This window comes from Polypterus senegalus, chromosome 11 (genome assembly GCF_016835505.1).
Source record: "Polypterus senegalus isolate Bchr_013 chromosome 11, ASM1683550v1, whole genome shotgun sequence".
Lineage (NCBI taxonomy): Eukaryota > Metazoa > Chordata > Cladistia > Polypteriformes > Polypteridae > Polypterus > Polypterus senegalus.
Genome location: NC_053164.1, coordinates 160849650 through 160872911, shown reverse-complemented (window position 1 = coordinate 160872911; position 23262 = coordinate 160849650). Strand labels below are relative to the sequence as shown.

The window sequence follows — 23262 nt, the reverse complement described above, 5'->3', positions numbered from 1 at the left end:
GGTACAGAACTCAGCATCTTGTGTTTTCAAATGCACAGGGCTCTTGTCAAGTGTTACTCAAATAAATTCAATTGAACTCTTATTAGCTTTAAGAGCAGTGAAAACATTTAGTTGGAATTGATTTGTTTGGAATATTTTTTAATTAGAAATTACAAAACTTACCAGTAGAGAACTATAATTTGTTTCATTCGTTCTGGAGTTAAAATAACAAAATAATATTGAATGACAGGTTTTTACGTATTTACCCAAGGGCAAAATCGCACACTCATACTCATTCCTTCAGAGCCAAGTGAGATTTGCCAATCAGCCTGTCATGCACTAGGATGTTCACATGGCATTGTGTAGTTCAGTTATAATTTCCATCCATCCATCCATTATCCAACCTGCTATATCCTAACTACTAGGTCACGGGGGTCTGCTGGAGCCTATTTCATAAATTTGGTCACATCAGTTTGTATTTGGAGATGAGAATAGTGTTGATCTGTTATTTATTTTTGAATTTTGTAAGGCTTAGTTGCTTCTAGTCTGTATACACTTTTCCTTACTGTGCAGTTTCCAAATGTATCAAATACCAACAGCAGCTCAACAAAATTTCCATCCATCCATCCATCCATCCATCCATTATCCAACCCACTATATCCTAACTACAGGGTCACGGGGGTCTGCTGGAGCCAATCCCAGCCAACACAGGACACAAGGCAGGAAACAAACCCCGTGCAGGGCATTAGCCCACCACAGGGTACACACACACACATCAAACACACACTAGGGACAATTTAGGATTGCCAGTGCACCTAACCTGCATGTCATTGGACTGTGGGAGGAAACTGGAGCACCCTGAGGAAACCCATACAGACAATATTTTGTATTTGATTTTTTGATTTCCAGTTGTATTTAAGCAATATGAAAACAGTAATTTTAAATTGAATATAATTATCATGTTTACCTTCTTTTTACATAATTTTCGTTTAATGTGTTAAGCTTGCAAGAAAGATGAGTGTAAACTTAAGCCAGTTCCAACCTGTCCACCACATCGAGAACTCACTGTGAGGAAGACCCAGTGCTGTGACCAATATGAATGTACCTGTAACTGCATCAATTCCACAGTCTCCTGTTCCCTTGGATATTTGTCCAAATCAGTAACCAATGACTGTGGTTGCACAACAGTGGAATGTCTTCCCACTAAGGTAAGCATGACTACCTGAGATGTGGATTCCTCAGTCTCAGAAACTTATAAATCTGCAATTAAAGATATCAGATTTAATGACCAAAAAAGAAAAAGATGCATTTGAAAGCGCAGTATATGCTATCATCTGTCTGTATTATCCATATATGAAAGTCTGAACTGGCTCAGTGTGAAGACTGCTGTTCGTGCTTATAAATAATCTTGTAACTTTGTTCGCAAATGGTCTTAATGTGTGGTTTAATCTTTGATAAGTAAATTTTAATTTTTGCTTTGGCCCTGTACTTTATTTTTATCGTGGTCACTCCTGAGAAACTCTTTCTTAGAAATGTGTCATTATGAACAAAATCAAGGTGCTATCAACTGAAATGTCATCTAATGGATGGTTATCTTGTGTCAGGTTTTTCTGTAAAAAGTTTACAATTTACAAATAACAAGCTGCTAATTACTCTGACACTTCAGGAACATAACTGCTACATTTTTTCCAAAATGTATGAGAGATGTGCTTTATCCTGATGTTTTTTGGCTAGATAAAATTCACAATATACATTTTTATATTGCTTGGATATGGGATGGTTCAGTTGCTCTGTGATGTTTTAAGTTTATAGTTTTGATATAGTGGGCATGAAATATTAGTTTTATAATGTGGCATTTTCATTTTAGACATGGTCTTGAATTCTTCTTTATAATTTTCCTATATTTTTGCACAAGGTATAATTAATACTTCTCAGATAAACTATAATTTCTCCCTCTGTGACTTATTCTACGTCAAAGCCTAGAAACTTAATTTAATCAACTATTATAAATGTACACCAAGAAAGTGTGAACATCTCTGAAGCCTTTGCTTGAAATGGACATACTCAACCAGTAAAAGCCTAATTTTTCAGTTAATTGGAATTTTACATTTGGAAAACAATGGACAAAACACATTGTTAATCTATGGCTACAGACTACCATATATAATATTGCGACTAAAAGGGATATTTTGTTTTGGTCTTTCTTTTAGTTTTACACAGGGCTTAATTTTTTTTTTTTTATCAGTCTTGGTATATAAAATAATACCAATTGTAAACCACCAGAGGTCCTAAGAACACAACAGCATGAAAAAAATGAAGGAAAGCTTTAACAAGCAAAAGCTGCTATAGTAACAAAAATAACAAAACAAACTGAGGAAAATAAAACTTTCAATTTAAAAAAAATCTCAAATATATACTTGGCAGAAAGAAATGATTCAGTGTAAGTAGTATTTTCAAAGACCAAAATTAAGTAAAAGGGGAAATTAGTTTTTTATTGTTCTTTTTGTCGCTATAGTTGCCGAGTCTTTTGCCCTTTTTGGGTTCAATGTTTTTTTTGGGCTGAAAAATAACAACCTTGAATCAGTTGAAGAAAACACACTTTTGTGCTCTCTGTAACAAACAGTCATTCAGAGTGAAGGATACATTTACTCTGTCACTTTCTGAGAGATAAGTGTATTAAAGAGGGAAATTAAGACAATGTCTTCCTAATGGACTTGGCAAATGTTTGTAACTTGTTTGATTTTCTTTGTATAATACTTAAGCTTCCTTAATTATAAAAAAAAATACCTAATTCTTGTTTTTATCTAGTCAGTACCAGATAAAAATAATATTCACATATTTTTGACTGTTTAATATCCAATGTCATCATCTATTTTCCATATTTTTGTACAGTTTTATTTCACTTTTTTTTAATCATTTATGTGCTATTTTTATTTCTGGCTAGTGGGCATAATGGTTTTCCTAGGGATATGGACACATACTAGTTATCTACTATGCTGAACTTTTGTGTCTAAATTCATTGGGTAATATTACATTTAAGCTTTATGTTGTACTTTCAAATGTTCCTTATTTTCTGAAAAATATTAATGAGAATAAATTTTCTTTTACAGGTGTGCACACATCGTGATATTGTACATCAGGTTGGCAGTGCATGGGACGAGAACTGCCAAATATGCAATTGCACAGAGGAGCAGGATGAAGTAACAAGACTGCATAAAGTGATCTGTGTAAACAGAAACTGTAATGAGATTTGCCCCATGGTAAGATTATGTTGACAGTGTTGTTTAAAAAACATGCAGTATGCCATGGAGTTTTCTGTGATTTCAGACAGTTATAATTGTTCAGGTATATCGGTCATTCTAATCCTGCTGTTTAGAGACATATTCTAAGTATTATTATTAACATTGCTATCACTGTATGTAACTAAAAGAATTACCCCACTCTTATCTGAATCAATGTCATACAACTTTGCTGTCTTAGATATTATAAAACAGCCTAGGGTATGGAGTCATTTGAAAAATTAACTTAGGGAAGACTGGCAGGAAGTAACTAGAACAATGCTTCCCAAACTCGGTCCTAGGGATCCACTGTGGCCGCAGGTTTATGCTCCAACCAGAATCATAATCATTGACAACACTGATCTCATTTAATTAGCTGGTATTTGTATTCTCTTATTCTACATTCAGAAAAGCACAGCTGCATATATTTTACATCTATAAGACATTTAGAAATATTTCTGCTTTTGCTATAGATTTAAATGCTTAACTCTCTTTGGTTGATTTCATTATATTTGGCCCTTTCTCTGTGCAGGTTTCTCCCCTCATTGTATCTTATTAATGACAATTAAAAGCGAGGAGAACAGACACCCAGACAAATACTGAATAATCAAAGGCTGCAACTATGTTAGCATCAGACCCACTAATTAGTAAATAATGGATTATTTAATTAGAACACCTGGAAAAGTAAAATGAAAATGAAGATGAAAATATTGGTCAAAAGAAAAAGACATTATTCCCATATAACGGCTTGGTACATTTTATTTTATTTTTTTTTTAGCAAAACTTAGTTTTCTAATTTCTATATTTTTCCCAAAACACAGAACTTGGGAAATAACAGTTCACTTAATTAGCCCTGGAGTCTAATTAAAAACAGAAGCTGGTTGGAACAAAAACCTGCAGCCACAGTGGGTCCCCAGGGCCTAGCTTGGGAAGCACTGAACTAGAAGGTAACCACACTTTACTGGCCAAGAGTAGCTGGGACCATGTTACCCTTTAATTAGATGAACAGTTGGAGGCAGTTGTGGAAGCCTAGCCCTTTATCTTTTGTAATATTGGTGCTCTTGATCTTTTAAACAGTAATTTGCTGCCCAAGTCATAATTGGATATTTGGTAAATAAAGAGTAATGATAGTTAATACAACTTTATAGATGCTAAATATTAATTATTTAATTATATATCTGTGCATTTAGAACACCTTAAAAAAGAGGTGTCGATTCTTAGGCTCATCACTCTCAACAAACAGAAAAAAAGTGTTATAGGATGCTCAGCTTACATTAGTGAATGAAATAAAAGTATAGAGTGTTTATACTTTGTATGTGCAAAATGGTTATGAAGCTAAATTCCAAATTCAGTGGGAAGCTTTGGTTTCTATGCTATCATCATCATTTTCATTCTGATTCCATGGAGCTGGTCTGATCAGGCCCACTTTCTGTAGCCCATCTTCATGAGTACCCAGACACTGCTACTCCAAATGAGATATGCCTAGTGGTCTGCACCTTGCACATCTTCTGAGGAAGGTGTTCTGGGGATATCCTAATTACAAGCTCAAACCACTTAAAGTAGCTTCTTTCAATCTGAATATGCAGCAGTATTACTTCCTAGCCCTAGATTACAACTGAGCTACTCTTTCTGAGCATAGCAACTATGCACAGTTGTGGTAATGTGCCTCACTGGCATTACCAGCCATTAAATACTTTTAGTTTAGTGTCTGCAGTGTTAAGAGAGAGGCATTTGTTGGGGAAAAAAGACAAATAGGTATAAAGAAAAAGTTTGCCTTTTTAAATTATTATTATTATAACATTTATTTTAACTTCACCTGTTTGTTGTCTGGAAAAATCGATATCGATATGTTAACCTACTTCATCTTATCCAAAGGACTTGAAATTATGCACACTTACTCACTTCCGAAGACAATACATGAATCAATAATCAGTTTCCCTAATTGATCAATTAATCCATGTTAATTAAGAAATGAAAGATATGAAGAATAGTTAAAGATTTCACCAATAGATGGCGCTAGTAATGGATAGAGATATTAAAGGAAGTGTTAAAATATTGATTACAAAATTATACTAAAACAAACCCAAGACTAAAAAGTTGAAAATAATATATATATAAGAAAAGCATGGGCACTTTTCATCAGTCGACATTCAAATAACACTTTTTACTTTTTAGTATACTTTAACATAAGCGTGGTTTTTAAAAAGTATATATATATATATATATGTATATATATATATATATATATATATATCTCCTTTGGGGTGCAAGCAGCTGTTGCTGGGAGTGCCAGAATCCATCGAGGAAGAAAAATGAAAAAAAAAAACGGATGACTCCTGCTCTTATGTGCACTTACTGTAGTGCTGCGTGGGTATTATGAAGTATTGTATCTGTTCAAGTTCTATTTAAATTTTAAATATAAGTAATTTTTATTTAGTCGACAGAAATATGTTTGGTAGGAATGAAAGGTAATTTTAGTCAGCATTGCATACATTTTTCTTCACCATAGAAATTTAAAGAGTAAATTCAACTTACATTCCTACCAAAGATATTTCTGTCGACTAAATAGAACCTACTTATATCCAAATTCGAGCTATTGAGCTGTCGCCTGCCTGACTGGATATGTCACCCTCGCCGCTCTTACTTTTTACCGTTCGTGTAATCATGGCTAGTCGCGAAAAAATTAGAACATGGAAGGAGGATCACACTGAGTATGGCTTTACCAAAATAATTATTGATGGTAAATAAAGTATCCATTATTCATAAAGCTTCAATTGGTGATCTCTTTTTCTGCGTTAACCTCATATTTTTTCATACTTCTTCTCAAGCCAAGGGGGTGCGAGGGTAAAATGAATCGGGAAGCGCTGATTTATATATATTGAATATACTGAAATAGTTTTACTGTCTAAAAATGTAAACAATACGCGGCATGTGTTTCGCCCCAATTCTGGGCTCATAAGGCGTACAAACTCACTGCACCCGTCTCGGGAATCGAACCTTGGACGTCAGCGCTAGAGCCGAAGCCTCTCGTGTTGCACCACGGCGTGTGTTGCGTTTATTCAACAGTATGTAGATCGGAGTGTATATATATATATATATATATATATATATACACTCCTGTAGCCACAATAAATGCCTTTATTTTATAGACAAACCAGGGATGAACAACTTCCTTTCTACTGCAGGCACAGCCGCGACACACATAAAAAACATCAATAATAACTCATTAATGTGCAATATCATTTAGGAAAATCACAACATTTTACTCACCAAAAATTTGGATTATTTGTAAACAAAATCCATCGTCCTCTCTTTCCTCAAAAACAGTTCAATTACTCTGTCGTACGGATTATCGGAGCGCTTCAGTTCCATCAAAACCTCACTTTCTATCCCCATCAAACCTAATGGTGAAAGGCGAACCCGCCCTATGGTATTCCTGGCATAAGTTTGAATTCGCTTTAGGGCTGAAAATGTCCGCTCGACAGAAGCAGTGTACACGGGAATGCTCACCGCCAAATATACCAATGTGAACAGCCGCCCCATGATCTCATTCAGATTTTTCTGATGAAGGAAGTCAAGGAGATCAGTGGGAGATTTTTCTGCAAAATCATCCATAGCATGCATTATAGTCAGTTCCGTTTTTAGCCAAGACAGATCAAAAAGCGCTCTGTGGCTGTTGTGTTAAAGTGTAGAAGGCCGCATTTGTGAAATTTTTCTTGTATTCCCGAACGTTTTGGGGCTCGAGGAGCGTGACAAACATCAGGTTTTCATGGTCTTGAAATCTGGTCTGTGTCTGGCAAATAATATTGTCCAGAATCCTGCCATGGAGTTGTCCATAGTGCACACGGCGATCTTTCGCTCGGAGCGTTTATGGTGCGTTCAATGGCGTCGTAGACTTCCTCATATCGGCTTCTATCCAATCAATGGGTGTGAATACGGTGACGTTGCCGTACGCCTGCTAAAGGGCCCTACTGACACCAACTCAAAATCTGATTGGTTGAAGTCCGTCCTTTCTCCTTGCTTTGCGGTTCTCTACTGTTTTATTGTTCGTTTATTACGATTGTTATAATTATTGTGTAGCTATTTTAGACTTAGTTTACTGTTCAAGTACCCATTTCCTTTATTTAATTTGCGGGTTCTCCACTATATTTTTGTTCCTTTATTATGATTATAGTTATTTATTGATTCCCTTATTTGGCTGACTGCCTGCCCATATAAGGCGCTCCTCTGTTTTTTTGTGAAGCAGCCTTTACACAGCTTCTCCACTGTTTTATAAACAAACGCCATATAAGATCGTTGTTTTTCCTTGCTTCGCCAACTAAGCAGCCTTTTTATTTAATCCACGGGTTCTCCACTGTTTTATTGTTGGGAGCTCTTCCTTCTTTTCTACGTACTGCGGTCACAGTCAGTTCAGGTGATTACATGGGAGGCGTGATGATGTCACACGCAGCTCTGCCTCCCACAGCCGTCGAGCTAACGTCCTTTACAGTATATGGAGAAAAATAGGTTCCAGTTATGACCATTACGCGTAGAATTTCTAAATGAAACCTGCCCAACTTTTGTAAGTAAGCTGTAAGGAATGAGCCTGCCAAATTGCAGCCTTCTACCTACACGGGAAGTTGGAGAATTAGTAATGAGTGAGTGAGTGAGTGAGTGAGTCAGTCAGTCAGTCAGTCAGTCAGTCAGTCAGTCAGTCAGTGAGTGAGTGAGGGCTTTGCCTTTTAATAGTATAGATATATTCTATTTAGGAAGTGCAGAGAAACATCTTTGCTGATGGTATGTGCACCTTCTGAGGAGCATCGCGGGTCTCGTATAGGAGTGGAAAGGCAGCCATGCCATGAATGGTGTTGCCTGTCTCCCACAACCTCGTAGCACTAGAAGAGTAAGATAAAGTGCAAAGTATCTTAGTATCGGCTTGCTGCGGCTTAGAAAAGGGATCACGTATCGGCAGTTGTCTGGGCAGTAGCTCGGGGAGGGAAGAAAAAAAAAATTGGGCTCACTTTCACTTCTGAGAAAAGCTCAGTATATGTCTCAAAGAACTGAATAGCTGTGTGCCGGGTTTCTAGACACTTGTTTCAAATCCTGCCCATTTGTCTGGAAAAAGTAGCCCAAAAACAGCCCAAGGGCTGCCTTCAAGCCTCCAACAGTAAAGCAGATCAAAAATGGCATTACTCATCTATAAAATGTCAAAAACTAACTTTATTAATCTTTAGCAACAAAATATTCCTCCGGTAGAACGTCGTTGTCTTGCTTGTCAATGGAATAAATGCTTGTGTTGAATTAAGCCAGCATAGCTGTTGTTACAACAGATCCCTCTGCGCCTCATGTAGTTTCTAATGCATAACAAAGCTTCCAGCATGCCTTGCTGCATCCTGTTTTTCAGTTTCGTTTTAATCAGATTCATTTGGGAGAAAGTTCTTTCCACTGCTGCATTACTGAAAGGCAGTGACAGCAAACCTAAGCCAAATGTCTAAGCTGTAAAATGTCAAAATCCCCTGAAGCATCCTGATTTGCAACATTAATCCAAAATTCCTCAACGTTGTTATCACTGAATTGTGGCCATGTCACTGTTCCGATTCACATTCACTGCAGCTCTAGATCGCACAAATGCAAAAATGACAACTTTGACAGTTTTCATTTCTGTGGTCTAAGGACGACAGAAGGTGACAGATCAGCCAGCGACTCCAGCTGTTTTACATTTGTTGGCAGTCTCTGATGCAGTTAGTTCCCTTAGGAGTTCGAATAGATAATCACAACAGCGTTCTTTAATTTTCTCTGCTGCATTGTGGTCAATTTTTGAGTCACGCAAAAGCAAGTTGACTTCTATTCCAAAGTTCATAGCTGCTAGTGGCAGATATTTCGAACAATTTTCCAGATCAAAAGTCATTGTTGATCCCCAAGATGTAAATGTGGTTGGTCTCATAATTCGTTGAAGTATGTTTTGATACAAAGTTAACAGTTCAGTGAGCAACTTTACAGGACTTGCTTTGTCTCTCAAATAATTTGTTAACTCTGTTCAGTTCCTGTAATATGGGGCGTAAAAACAGCATGTAAAGTTTGTTCTCTGGAGAACTGAACATCTGATACAGTAGCTCAGCAGTGTAGTCACACAGTTTGTCTTTGACGATCTCAAAATGCAGCTTTAGTTCGTTGAACTGATCAAGAACTCGCTGAACGCAATTCAGTGATAGATAGCCAACGGGTATCTGATAACTTCAAAATCTTATAATTGCTTGTATTTCATCTGGCGAATTGTGCTGTGGGCAAACCAGTTATAGGTCTCTGATATCATGAAATCAACGTTTCTTGGCATCACCTTCAGTGCATGTGATGAGCTTAGTTGAATTGAACGATATACAGTAATCCCTCGCTATATCGCGCTTTGACTTTTGCGGTTTCGCTCTATCGCGGATTTTATATGAAAGCATAACTAAATATATAACGCGGATTTTTCGCTGCTTCTCTGCGGACAATGTGTCTTTTACTTCCTGTACATGCTTCCTCAGTTGGTTTGCCCAGTTGATTTCATACAAGGGACGCTATTGGCGGATGACTGAGAAGCTAACCAATCAGAGCACACAGTTAAGTTCTCCTGACTGAGAAGCTAACCAATCAGAGCACACAGTTAAGTTCCTGCTTGCTGAATGCAGTGTTAACCAGGAAGTCTCGTCTCGCTCATTCAGCATCAACGGGTTTCGCTGTGTAAAGAGTTGTGCTCTTTTGTGTTTATCTTTGTGCATAGTCAAGCCCTTCATTATGGCTCCAAAACGATCTGCTACTGCTTCAGGGGTCGTGCCCAAGCGCAAACGGAAGATGTTAACAATATGCCGAAAAGGTAAACGTTTTGGATTTGTTGAAGGCTACGATTCTTTTTATTTAAAAAGTAGGAAAGGAATATAAGATCTACGGCCGCAGTGTCCTTTTAACCAGGGTGCAAAACAAGTTGTAAGTGGATGTAATAAGGCAGCAGTCTGGATGGAATCTGCTTTAGGGATTTGGATTGAAGACTGCCAGAAGAAGAACAACGGCAGTGCTACACAATCGCCTGAAGTGGCTCCTTTAAGGGCTGTAACGCTCTCCTTTGTTGTGCAGTAAAATAAAACTCATTGTTATCGGACAAGTCATCGTGTCATTGTTGGTGAGTAACCATAATTAATTTTCTACTTACAGTACTTAGTACATGTACGCGTACGTTTAGTGTCACTGTACACACACATTTACTGTATACTATTTTTGTTGCATCGTACGTATTTATTGCTGGTGGCATGTCTATCGTAATGGCGTAATGCTCTGTCGTTTCAGCATGATTCACTAAATTGCCATGATGGACACGAATGTCACATTTGCAATACCAACAGAAAGCCTTAGTATCATCACCAGGTACACTGCGTATCCATTAATGTGGCTTTCTTTCTCCCAATTTTTGTTGTATCGCTTTTTGTACTTCGACCACTTACCCATGATAACAACGGGTGAAAACAAAGAAGAACGCACTAGGTGATTTCAACCCAAAACCACACACGTCTACACTCTCCAGCAGCCATTCAAGATGTCTTCCAAGTAAGTAACAAGTTCCAAGTTCCAAAATTGGAAAATAAGTAAGCGTTGCAGCACCTCTGTACATATACTAGGTTCTTTACTTGAACACATCATGCATTTGTAGTGCTGATTTTCAGTTGTAAGCCGAAAATGTAATAAATATTTCTTGCAGCAGAAATTAAAGCAACAAAAATCAGAAACCAGCCCAAAAAACTGCAACCTGCAACTGCTAAAAACTTCCTGCAACAAGCTTTTGAAAGCAGCCCAATTGGGCAAGAAAACCGCGGCAACTCTGTATGCGTGTCCTGGCCGCTCGCATTTTTATAGGAATTTTGAGCATCAGGAGACACCACGTTTCATAGACGTGTGCACGTCATCACATGCACATTGAAGGATGATGTTTGAGAGTTTAATTGGTTGGCATGACCATAGACATAGAATTACTAGACACCGCATAACCAGAAGCATCAATTGTCAACGTCGCCGCCATATTGCGAATGGCACTGCTGTGGAGTGAAGTAATGGACAAAGATGCCTCATGCATGTGCTGCCTAGGATTGTACAAACCACTATATGAACCAAACCAGATCCCGAGGGATTACATTTCATAGGTAAGGCTAAACAATTGTTTTGGTTATATGTGGCCATTAGAAAATCCCGTTTTATAATCTTAACTTTAGCTATGCCAGGCTGAGCTAGCAAAGCTATGCATTTATGTGCTCAAGTGAGCCTCCATACACCGTTTTAGCTAAACGTATTTAGTCACTAACTATGTAGATTGTTGTTAGCTGTTAACATTTCTCAAACTTTGAAGGTTTCTCAAAGAATTCCACCTCAGGAAGCAGAGGGAAGTAACCCTTAGACGGGATTTTGAGAAAGCTGTCCTGTGATGTGTGCCGTGCTAGTTTGGCAACAGATGCTATACAGGCATCATATGATCAAAGCTACCACTTGCTCACATTAAAAAACAAAGGAGGTTTGATGATTCCTTCTGAGGCTACAGTCAAGGTGGTCAAAGTAGCTGAGCATGTTATCCAATAGTTGACATTAGGGCAAGCTGTCAGTGTATCTATGATCAATCAGTTTGTTCGGGCTGAGATTGGTTTAGATGATGTTTTTTTTTTCTCAAGGAGCACATTGAGGAAATACAGTTTGAAATTGACAACCATCATTTCATGCTCGTGTCTTTAGTTGTGTCTGGATTCCACAAAGTAAGGCTGCACCATATTGGCAGCTTGAATACTCTCAAATTACAGAGTGGCAACACACGGAAAAAGCTATATAAGACATTTCTGTTTCAAGGATTTTAGATCCTATCCTGTATATATTTAAATAAACGCATTGTGTGTGCGTGTGTGAGAAAAATTGAGAGAGGAATGAGTGAAATGTTTTCAGAAATTATTAAGCCAATTTGTATACAATAAAATTGTTTATTTTTGTCATTGAGTGTGTCATTTAACAGTCAAAAGAAAGACCAGACTACCAGTTGCAGTCTTACTATTTTGACTTTCAGACATTGGTCAAGTTTTCATCTCAATAATAATAATAATAATAACACAATTTATTTAATAGGTGCCTTTCTTAACACTCAAGGTCACCTTACAATAAAATTAAACAACATTAGTAAAATGAAAACAAGAGAATGATAAATCAAAAAGCAATAATTAGCAAACAAAGATAACTGGCAGTAACAGTGCAAAATTCACAATTGGTATTGTGAAAAGATAAGAAAAGATAAGTTTTGAGGACAGTTTTAAAATGTGTTATTGTATTATTAGTTGACATATATGAGAGGGAAGAGAATTCCAGAGTTGAGGAGCACTATGAGAGAATGCTCGAGCTCCCATAGAACAGAGTTTGATGTATGTATTAGTTTAAATGGCACATTTGCCACTCCCAATATGGCGGATGCGCTGATGTATCGTATCGACTGGGCAACACAGTGAATGCGGGATCTATCTATATATGTCTATGGGCATGACGAGAGGATCTGGAAAGAAAGAGAACTTGGTAGAACATTGTCTTGCCTTGATTGTTGTAAATATTTTTTTCTTGTGTATATTTTGATAGATATCTCTGGATTAGCTTTAGTGGAGGTATTTATTGGGTTATGGTTAACGATGCACTGTTTATTTTGTATACATACTTTTTTCTTTTTCTGTATTTTGAATATTCTTGTTTTTGATAACTGACTTGAATTACTACTGAGGAAGACAGCTTCATTTTTGTTTATTGTGTATACATGGGTTCCACTAGTTCTTTTTCCTTTCGGACTTTCGTTCGGCACTGTAAATACTGTATATAGTCATCATTTCTGGGCCCCATTTCATTACTGTTTTTGTGTGTCCTTTACGGTATTGGACTGTGTGTTGTGACAGATAGGGGGCGCTGTCGCTCCCTTGAACCCATGTCCAATACGCCAGACACCAGATAAAAGTCCAAGGCGTAATGCAAATAACCATCATTCCTCCCTGCAGCGTCACCTAGTGGCCCCCATGGTATCCAGCAGGGCTGTGTATAAAAACTCCAATGTCCAGGATGCCCTGCTGGTCTTTGGGGCACCTCCATACTGCAGGGAGGGCTCCACCTGGTGGCTTGGGGGTATTGGCCGGGATGAACGGCCGGCCATACACCACAGTGTACTGTATAGATATATATTTTCCGCAGGACATTATTTTATTTTTTCTTTAAGTGTACCTGCAAATAAAATCTCACTTTATTTTTTTCAAAAACCTAAATCTTTTGTATCCCTGTCTCCTTTTTTTACACCATCATCCTGGTCACACTCCGTCCCACATACTAGGCACCTAGAGTGTAGACTGGTGTCCCCAATTCCCACTACACAAGGTCTCACAACAGTAACCTCATTTCGGGCAGTTGTACTCTCAATCTCATTCTTCTAGTCACTACCCAGAGGTCAAGATCTTAGGCAAGGATGAAGATTTAGACCCACTGGTAAATCAACAGCTTATCCCATATTTGTTGCTTTATTTTCTCTACCAGAGACGGATGCAAACTGCTTCAACACTGCTTTGCTGGTCATTCTCACCTCCACTCTAACTCATGACCAGGGGCCTTATGCATAATACTGTGCGTAGAATGTCAGCGAATACCAAGTAGAGGCAAAGAAAAACATACTAAGCAGTGGTTTAAGCAGTGATATAAACAACAAAAGGAAGTTGATCAAGTTAAAAAGTGGCGGAGAAACTCGAAAATTCAAAAAGTTGCACAGTGCCCAAAATAAATAATAAGTGGTCAGATATCACTCAGATGTTGCCATGAAAAGGCAAATCGTAGCCCACCGTTTGAGTTTCATATGGAAGCATATTAGAAGAAAATAATAAACTGAGACACAGTGTGAAAAAAGGTTGAAATTTCCACTTTAACCACGTAGTTTATTTTGTCAATAAAACAGAACGTCATAAACTTCATCTTAAAATCATTTAATTTGAGTTTCTCAAATCCCATCATAACTAAAGTGGCACATTAAATGCTTTGTACTCTTTTGTGTTTGAATCACTACGTGCTTCTTAAAAGGGCTCTCTCTTATGATGACAGGACACAGAATACATTCCATTCATGATGTTACAGGTCTCTTAACAATTTAAATGCAAAGATGTATACTTATTATCATTTTCATAATGATAGAAATTAAAGCATGTATAAAACATTGTGGCACATTGGCGCAGTGGTAGCGATGAGATGGCGTCCCTTCCAGAGATTGTTCTTGCCTCCTGTAAGATGCTTGCGGTGCCATGTGCAACCCTCAATAAAATAAGTCATTGCAGCAGTACTGTCTCTTTCAAATGTATTAACCCCTGATTCCTGTCCTTCCTTTTCTTTCTCCAAATAACCAATTGCCACACAATCAGCTATTTAATAAATATCAAGCCATCTGCAAGTTTAGAATGCTGATTCTTCAAAACTTTTAAGGAACATTGAAATATGTTTGTAGTACATGTTTAATTATTCCACCCATCTATCCATCCAGGTCATACCAGTCCCCGCAAGCATACAGCATGAGGCAGGAACAATCCCTGAACGGGGCGCCAGCTCATCGCTACCGCTGCCCACCGAGTCCTTGCATATTTAATCATTAACAATTTACATTATTTAAAATAAGTTAAAATCCATCCATCCATCCATTATCCAACCCGCTACATCCTAACTACAGGGTTACAGGGGTCTGCTGGAGCCAATCCCAGCCAACACAGGGTGCAAGGCAGGAAACAAACCCTGGGCAGGGTGCCAGCCCACCACAGTAAGTTAAAAATGTATCTGTATAATGTAATATATATACTGCATTTCATCTTTAAAATGATATCAAGAGGTCCAAGCATATAACGCTAGGAAAGCTAAAGCTACTTAGAAGCCAATCATCATCATCCGTAAATACGTGCTCTTAATTGAATTGAATTTCTTTATTGTTATTGTGTGATATAATAAGATTCAATATGCAAATCCTCCATAAACATATTTTCCTTTAAAATGGTAAAATAACAACAACAACAAAAATAATAATAGAAAGCAGTGAAAAATATACAATATGAAAGCATAAGTGGTTCAGGTTGTGTAATATTGCAACTGTAATGCAAGTTTACAGTGAGGTAATTGTACTTATAAATACAAACAGTTCTACCAGGAGCACTTGATGGACTGATTGAGTGCGTTTAGAGCTCTTGGGATGAAACTGCTTCTGAATCACGGGGTCCATACAGGAAAGACTCTGAAATGTTTGTAGAATGGGAGAGTTTCAAATAGACTGTGCACAAGCACTGAGGCAGCTTGTTCTAGAAGCTCTATCCTGATATCTCTCCAGCTGTTGACACAATCAGTGGTACAGTTTTCTGATCAGCTGCTGTAGAGCTGTGATTCCACACTCTGATACACTAGGTTCAAATACTCTGAATGGAGCACTGATAATAACAACATTAAAGTGGCTATGGTATCTGGAACAGTTTTTCCATTCGGTGCACAATTATATGGTTACAAGTTGATTACAATCAGGTGCCTTGAACAAAAAACGATATGCGGTTAATTTCAGGGTATTTGATAAAGACATGTCAGGGATATGAACCTAAAAATTAAAAATAAAGAGAACCACATAGGAACAGTAGCACTGCTTTCATGCTGGGTGCCATCAGTTTGCAAAACCAAGTGGTGAACTTGAGTATGCCAGGGATTTAGGTGGCGTGAAAATTTGTTTAGCTTTACGCCAAGTTTAGCTTTTATACATCGCAATATGAATGTAGAAATGGGCGTATGCAACATTTTTGTACGTGCATACCGTTTATACATGAGGCCCCAGGACTCTGAGGTACTTGAACTACTTCATTTAAGCCAAATGGTCATCCCTTAGGGAGCAAGCCAGTCCATTCTGGTGGAGGGCCATGACTTCAGATTTGGATTTGGCAGTTCTCTTAAATGTGAAACGTTACAGTGCATTCTGGAGACCACGGTCTAATGAGAAACACATTAGAATGAATGGGTGTGTATAATTTTATTCTGAGTAGCAGAGAATAACCAGGAGATCAAATGAAGAGTAAAGGAAAAAGCTATGAGAAAATTCAGAAAGATCAAAATACAACAGATACCTAAGGAAATGCAGGAGTCAAAAACAAAGATAATTTAAAGCCAGATACCCTAACACTATACTGGGTTTATCTCCCATAACACTACAACTAAAGGTTTGTTTTTGTAGGAAAGATCTAATCCTAGGATGCCAGAAGCTGTACACTGCAATCTTTTTGAGATGGAGCCATATGATACTCAATATTATGTGTCATTTGTGTCATTAAAGCAGCAATGGACATACTTACTAGAAAATAACATGCCCTTGATTGTGACAAATGATCACAAAATGGTGACAACCATCCTAAAATAGAATGCAAAGTAGCATCAAGGTGTCATTACTACTGTAATAAAACGTATATAGTACAAATAAAAAACACTTATAATTTATTTAAAAGGAGCAAGATGACTTCAAGGAGCCATAGCACTGAAATATTGCCAACCCATGGGCTCTGAATGTGCCTACAGGGTGTTGAAGCCGGCCTGGACACAGACAGGCGGACATCGTTGTTTCACCCACAACACGTTTATTATACATTTGAGCTCTTTACAAAAGTGCACACAACCCCCAAAAGTCCTCACCAGTCCAGGCCAACTACACAAATGCCTTTTCTTCTTCAGGCCTCCTCCTTGTCTCCTTCAAGATCTTGTCTCCTTCTCTCCCAACTCCAGCCATCATATGGAGGGAGGCAGCCCCTTTTATACACACCCGGATGTGCCCCAGGTGCCTCCTGGCAATCTTCCACGAGCACTCCCCAGTGTGACGGAAGTGCCAGCTGCGCACCCAGAAGCACTCCAGGTGTCCCTGCTCCTCTTACCCCCAGCACTTCTGGGTGTGGTGGAAGTGCTGAGGTTCAGGGCTCCAAAGGCACTGGGGCGCCCCCTGGCGGTGACCACCGGCCCCTACAGGGCTAAGCCTCAAAGCTCTTTACCTGTGGTCCCCAAAGCTACCAGGGGGGTTGCACCCTCGTGGTCTGGAGGAGGCACAAGCCCTCCTCCCGTCCTCCTGGGCATCCCGGCTGGGTAGCAGCCCCAGCCACTCGCTACAAGGGATTGTTAGGATGTAATCTATACAATTTTCTCAAAAGAGCAGGGGGTTGGACATCAACAGATGCCAGCTAGGCATGATACCCCTTCCAATGCACTAACAAGTCTCGTGCCTTGTCATTGGGAGTCCACAATTTCCTGAATTTCATATTCCATCTTCCCTTCTGTAAAGGGGAGCAGAGGTCAACAAGCTGCTGTAAAAAAAGATTTTAGTCTTGAAAACTAAAAGGTGGAATGAACCTTAAAATGGTTCAGGAGTGCAAGCTGAAGCAAAACTGGTTCCACTTTTTATTAATTGTGTAAGGAGCTATATCACTAGATGCAGCTATTGGGATAGAACCTTCAGGTAGATTTCTAACATAGTAAGCCACATCTTCTGCTTAATAAGTGGAGCCTTTCTCCTCTGATTCGGGAAGCAAACCTTTTGAATGATAGAAGCTGTGTACTGCCATTTTTCATAGGTGGAACAACCTGACATCAGACTGTCACAAGACTCTCACATCACTTGATCGAAAATGGGCATAACATGGTTGTTGTAATGCAAAACAGTCTCAAAATGGTAGTGAATATCCAGAAATGGGATAACAGTTGACTTTAAAGTGAAGTCACTTTTGTAAAAAAATATATTTATATAAAGAAACAAAATCATATATTAAAAAAATGGTAAAGAGATCATGCCATAGTAGTCATAACACTGGATTATTATATTGAGGAGTGCATGCCCATTAGGTCTAGGACAATAGTTTCTGTACCATACAAACTAAATTACAGAGGTTGTGACCATCAAGAGAAGATCAATGAAATGTATTTCAAGACTACAAGATATAAGCTATGACAAAATGTGGGACAAGTAGAATCTTTTCTTTTTAGGCAAACTAGAAATAAGAATAAATGTTATATAAGTAAATAGCTAAGTTACTGTATGTGCCAAAGGTTACCCTACAATACAGATAGATGTTTCATAAAAGTTAAGTTCACGCAAAGTTTAGAAACTAATGCTCCCCTCATGGAACTGTAGAGACAGGTTGTTTAGCAGCATATGTGATATTAGCATCTTGGATCCTTAACAAACTGACTTCATATTACTTAAATACTTTTGATACAGAATTTGATAAGCTGTGTTGAACTAAATTGTCATTTAACTGAAAATAATGTTTTAACTATTGTTTTAAACAAGATATTGATGTTAAATATATTTACAAAGGTTTCATGTGCTGCATGGATGTTGAGTATTAATGTCAATATCTGTGTTTCAACTTACAAGAAAGACTGGTCTTTTTAGGGTTCTGTATACACTAGAAAACAAGGGGAGTGCTGTGGAATATGCAAGAAATCATATTGTCAGGAGGAGGCACTGTCACCACTGGGGGACCTTGACACTGGAGGACGTCTACGATATGTAAGCTCTTATTATTTTCCTTTTCTTATAAAGCCTAATATTTATTAATTTTTTGGAACACCAGTTATTAAGCAGGGATGTATTGCGCGCTATGCATAAATGTTTACTGAAATGCTGCTTCTCTATTTGCTGTATTGAAAATCTATTAGAATTGAAGTTAATCTTCTACATATAATTATTGCCCAATGTCTGACCAAAAAGTAAAGTACAACATATATTTTGGCCTGAGTATTCTTTGCAACAGTCCTTGCACATTCTAAAGGACCTTGTGAGTTTTGTAAGCACAATATGGTAACTGTTTTTTAAATATTAGTTTGTACACAAAATTAAATAATTTACATAGCAAAATATAGGCTACTCAAATGATCTTAAAATGTGGAATATTGAATTTGTTGCTTTCCATATTCATTAATAAACTTTAATCAAAACAAACATATTTAATGAATTACATACTAACTCAAACCAGTAAAGCATTTCAAGAATTCAGAGATCAGTATTACATGAAATGGTAAATGTTGATCCCTTACTCAGAATGGTTTGACATATTTTGTTTGTTTTTACTTTTTACGTTTGCACTGATAAAGGTTATAATGCTTTTGTAAACTCAGGAAACACTGATTAATTCCTTACTAAAATTAAATATATTGCAATATGCCAGGAATATGAATATTTTCATTTTGTGTTATGTTTTACCTGCTAGTATGGCATCTTTAGGTATATTAGAATCCATGGATGAAAGCCATCTATGCCCTATTCCCATGATGGAATGTTTGTCAGTTATGTATTTTTGTTTCTTAACATTCAGCATAATGAAATAACAGTAACAATAGATCTCTCATCCTGTGTTTTCTTAATTTGTTCCAATGTGAATGAATGAGGAGTGAGTGCAAGAGTGTGCTGTGCAATGAGCTGACCTCCAATTCACAACTGCTTCTATTTCTTGCATGTGATATTGCAAGAATTAAATAAATTTTCCTTGTTTAGACAATGGAAAGTTGAATGAATGGCTATGTGAAATATAAACCCTCTAATTAATACTTGTGTAGGTGCTCTTAACAAACAAATACTTCCCTTGATGATTGTGTGTTTGTTGGTGTTAGGCTGAAGCTGCATTTGGGGAAAACCAGAATACATAGGTGCATGGTTTAGGCTATGTTGTTAAAGTAAGTTCTTTTTTAAATGCCTTAAATCGGATGTACATTACATCTGTTTCTCAAGAAATATCATGACAGTTGTTTTTTTTTAAATATGTGTAGCATAGCTTAAAGAAGCAGTAGAGTGTTAACAGGCTCTTCAATGGACAATAGTAATTTTTATGTTTTTGCTTGTAATGTTTTATTTCCCTTTTATTCATATCACTGTCATTGCACTTTCTAAGATAAATAAGTAATAAATTAATTATGAATAAAACTCTATATAAGCTACTTATATGTTGAAGTAGCCAGGGAAATAGAAACAAGGTAGGAATTACCCATGAATAAAATATCACCAGTATGTTTGTGTGTATGAAATGTAGATTGCAGAAATTGTTCTATTCTAGCTTATGCTGATACATTTTCCTTTTATAGGAGTGCAACAGGAGAGCAGTCTCTTGCTCTCTGCACATTCCAGAGTAATAGTAAGCAACAAAAGCCTGCTTTCCCACTTTGTCTTCCAAATAGCTTATCCAATTGCCCTTCTTCAAGTAGTATATAACAGCAGTCTTCCTGTGACCTTAAATCTCTCTCATTCCTGGCATCTTCCACATGTTAGAGCGCTTTTACCTATTTTATTCCTCCCAGACCAATTAAATACTGACATGCAGGAGATTTGCTTCAACTTTAGCGTCAGGAAATAAAAATAAATGTTTTTTTTTTTCATTTTAGGTTGGTGAAAAGTGGAAGTCTCTTGAAAATCCCTGTGTTGTCAATGAGTGTGTTAAGATAAATGATGAAGTATTTATAAACCATTCAAATATGTCATGTTTGGAAATGGACACACCTAAGTGCCCAATAGGATTGCAGCTGCAGTGCCAGGTTCTTTCAGGTGCCTGTTGTCCACAGTGCCAGTGTGGTAAGATTAAAAATATTTTTTTGTAACTTTTGCTGCTAAGCTCTAAACCTCAATATCATCTATTTTATTTCACAGCAATAAATCAAAAACATCAGAAATATGTATCAAAATCAACATGATTTAAAAGACAAGACAATTCCACGGTATACTGCTTGTTCTCTAGTTATGTGTTTGAGATGATTGCCCTATTTTGCACTCTACCAGTGCAAAAGCAAACAAATATGTGTTTGTGGAGTACTATGTTTGCTGCCATACTTGGAGAGACTGACGAAGCTGCTTGGATGAGCAGTGAAACGTATCTACCTAGCAAGAAAGAAGTCCGTTTGCTTTGCCATGTCTCAACTACCAGATAATTTCACCTGGATGACTGAGAATCTTCACAGACAATACCAGTCTCATAGATGCTAAACATGAAAATGTCAACATTCTGTATATAACATAGTCTGCATTGTATTTAATATGAAATTTAACAATTATTGTTTCTTGTAGTGAAAATTCACTTTTGAAACAATGCATAATGCATAAGGATAAATATTTTATAAGTAAGGGTATTTAAAATATATTTTACAAGCACATTGAATAGCGAATACAAGGTTTTCTTTGTACTCTGTATACATGAAAAATAATGACCCTATGATATGATGATATTCCAGAAATTACATAGACGTTCATTTTGATGTGCCACAGCAACTAAAACCAGGTTTGATTTCAAGTTACTATAGTATGCCATTGTGGAGTTTCACCTTCTCCTAAGACCCCATTCAATTGTGTTTCCTTTGGGAATTCTATTTTCCACCCAAACTTAAAAGTTATGGTTGACTTAAAAATAAAAGCTGCTCTCATCTTCCCCATTGATGCCTGTAAGAACAGTCTGTCAGTCAGTTATTGTCCAAACCTGCTGGAGCCAATCCCAGCCAGCACAGGGCGCAAGGTAGGAACAAATCGTCTTTGCGCCTATAAGAATAAAAGTCTTTAAATCCTAATTTAATAAGTGGATGAAATCAAAATATGAATGACTGAAACAATGTTAGAATAGATGCAAATTATCAAATTGTGATCAGAATGCATAAAATGTATGTCTATTATAGCATCAGTACCATGTCTATAACAAGTAATCACCTCTTGGAAGTTTTCATGTTTTATTATTATACAAATTGTATCATAGAGAATTTAATATGACTTTTTTGACACTGATCAATAGCAAAAGACTTTTTAATGTCAAAGTGAAAACAGATCTCTGCAAAGTGGTCTAAATAAATTAAGAAATATGAAACACAAAATAATTGATCATTAAGTATTCACCTCCTTTAATGTGATACTGGTGCACTATCAATGGTGCAGCCAATTGGTTGTTTGGCCATCAGACTAAACACAATGTTTGTCATCAAAAACTGATTGTGCACTGTGAAGCATGGTATTGGCAGCATCAAGCTTTAGGGATGCTTCTCTGAAGCAGGCTCTGGAAGACTTGTGAAGGTAGAGGATAAAATAAGTGCAACAAAATACAGGCAACCCCTGGAGGATGTCTTGATGGACTCCATTGTGATTCAATGTTATATAACAGAAAAATGCAACAAATTCCACGGGGATGAGTACTTTTTACATGTGTAATATATATGCAAGTTTTAGGTATATTAGTTGTTTATACATTTGGAAACAACTGGATCAATAACAGAAATATACTGCACTAAAATAATGTAATATAATCCTGGATTGATTTAACAGCTAACTCTTCATTGTAGTCAGGTTCATGTCTGTAACAAAAACACGGTAGACTTAGCTGCCTAGTTTTTTCCAGTGGGGCTCAAATGTGTCTTCTTGTGATTTTGAATAATTTACTGTTGAAACCTATTAAAACTTTCAGTAAAGACACCCCCCTCCTTGAACCGTCACCTTATCGTGGTGGAGGGGTTTGCATGTCCCAATGATCCTAGGAGCTATGTTGTCCAGGGCTTTATGCCCCTGGTAGGGCCACCCAAGGCAAACTGTTCCTAGGTGAGGGATGAGACAAAGAGTGGTTCAACAAACCTCCGATGAAGAATAAAAACCTTGGACGACATTTTCCCTTGCCCGGATGCGGGTCACCGGGGACCCCTCTGGAGCCAGGCCTGGAGGTGGGGCTCGATGGTGAGCGCCTGGTAGCTGGGCCTGCACCCATGGGGCTCGGTCAGGCACTGCCCGAAGAGATAACGTGGGTCCTCCTTCCCATGGGCTCACCACCTATGGGAGGGGCCAAGGAGGTTGGGTGCAGTGTGAGTTGGGTGGTGGCTGAAGGCGGGGACCTTGGCGGTCTGATCCTCGGTTACAGAAACTGGCTCTTGGGATGTGGAATGTCACCTCTCTGAAGGGGAAGGAGCCTGAGCTAGTGCGCGAGGTCGAGAGGTTCTGGCTAGATAT

At 37.7% G+C, this 23262-nt stretch overlaps 1 protein-coding gene across 1 annotated transcript in view; it reads left to right on the top strand.

Moving 5' to 3' along the window:
• The window catches only part of vwf (von Willebrand factor), a 222640-nt gene that overhangs the window by 176120 nt on the left and 23258 nt on the right, over positions 1-23262 (top strand). Inside the window, exons 42-45 of the mRNA XM_039769977.1 lie at positions 982-1187; positions 3090-3239; positions 18697-18813; positions 20679-20865. Coding sequence (XP_039625911.1) covers positions 982-1187; positions 3090-3239; positions 18697-18813; positions 20679-20865 — 660 coding nt within the window. The remainder of the gene's footprint in view (positions 1-981; positions 1188-3089; positions 3240-18696; positions 18814-20678; positions 20866-23262) is intronic.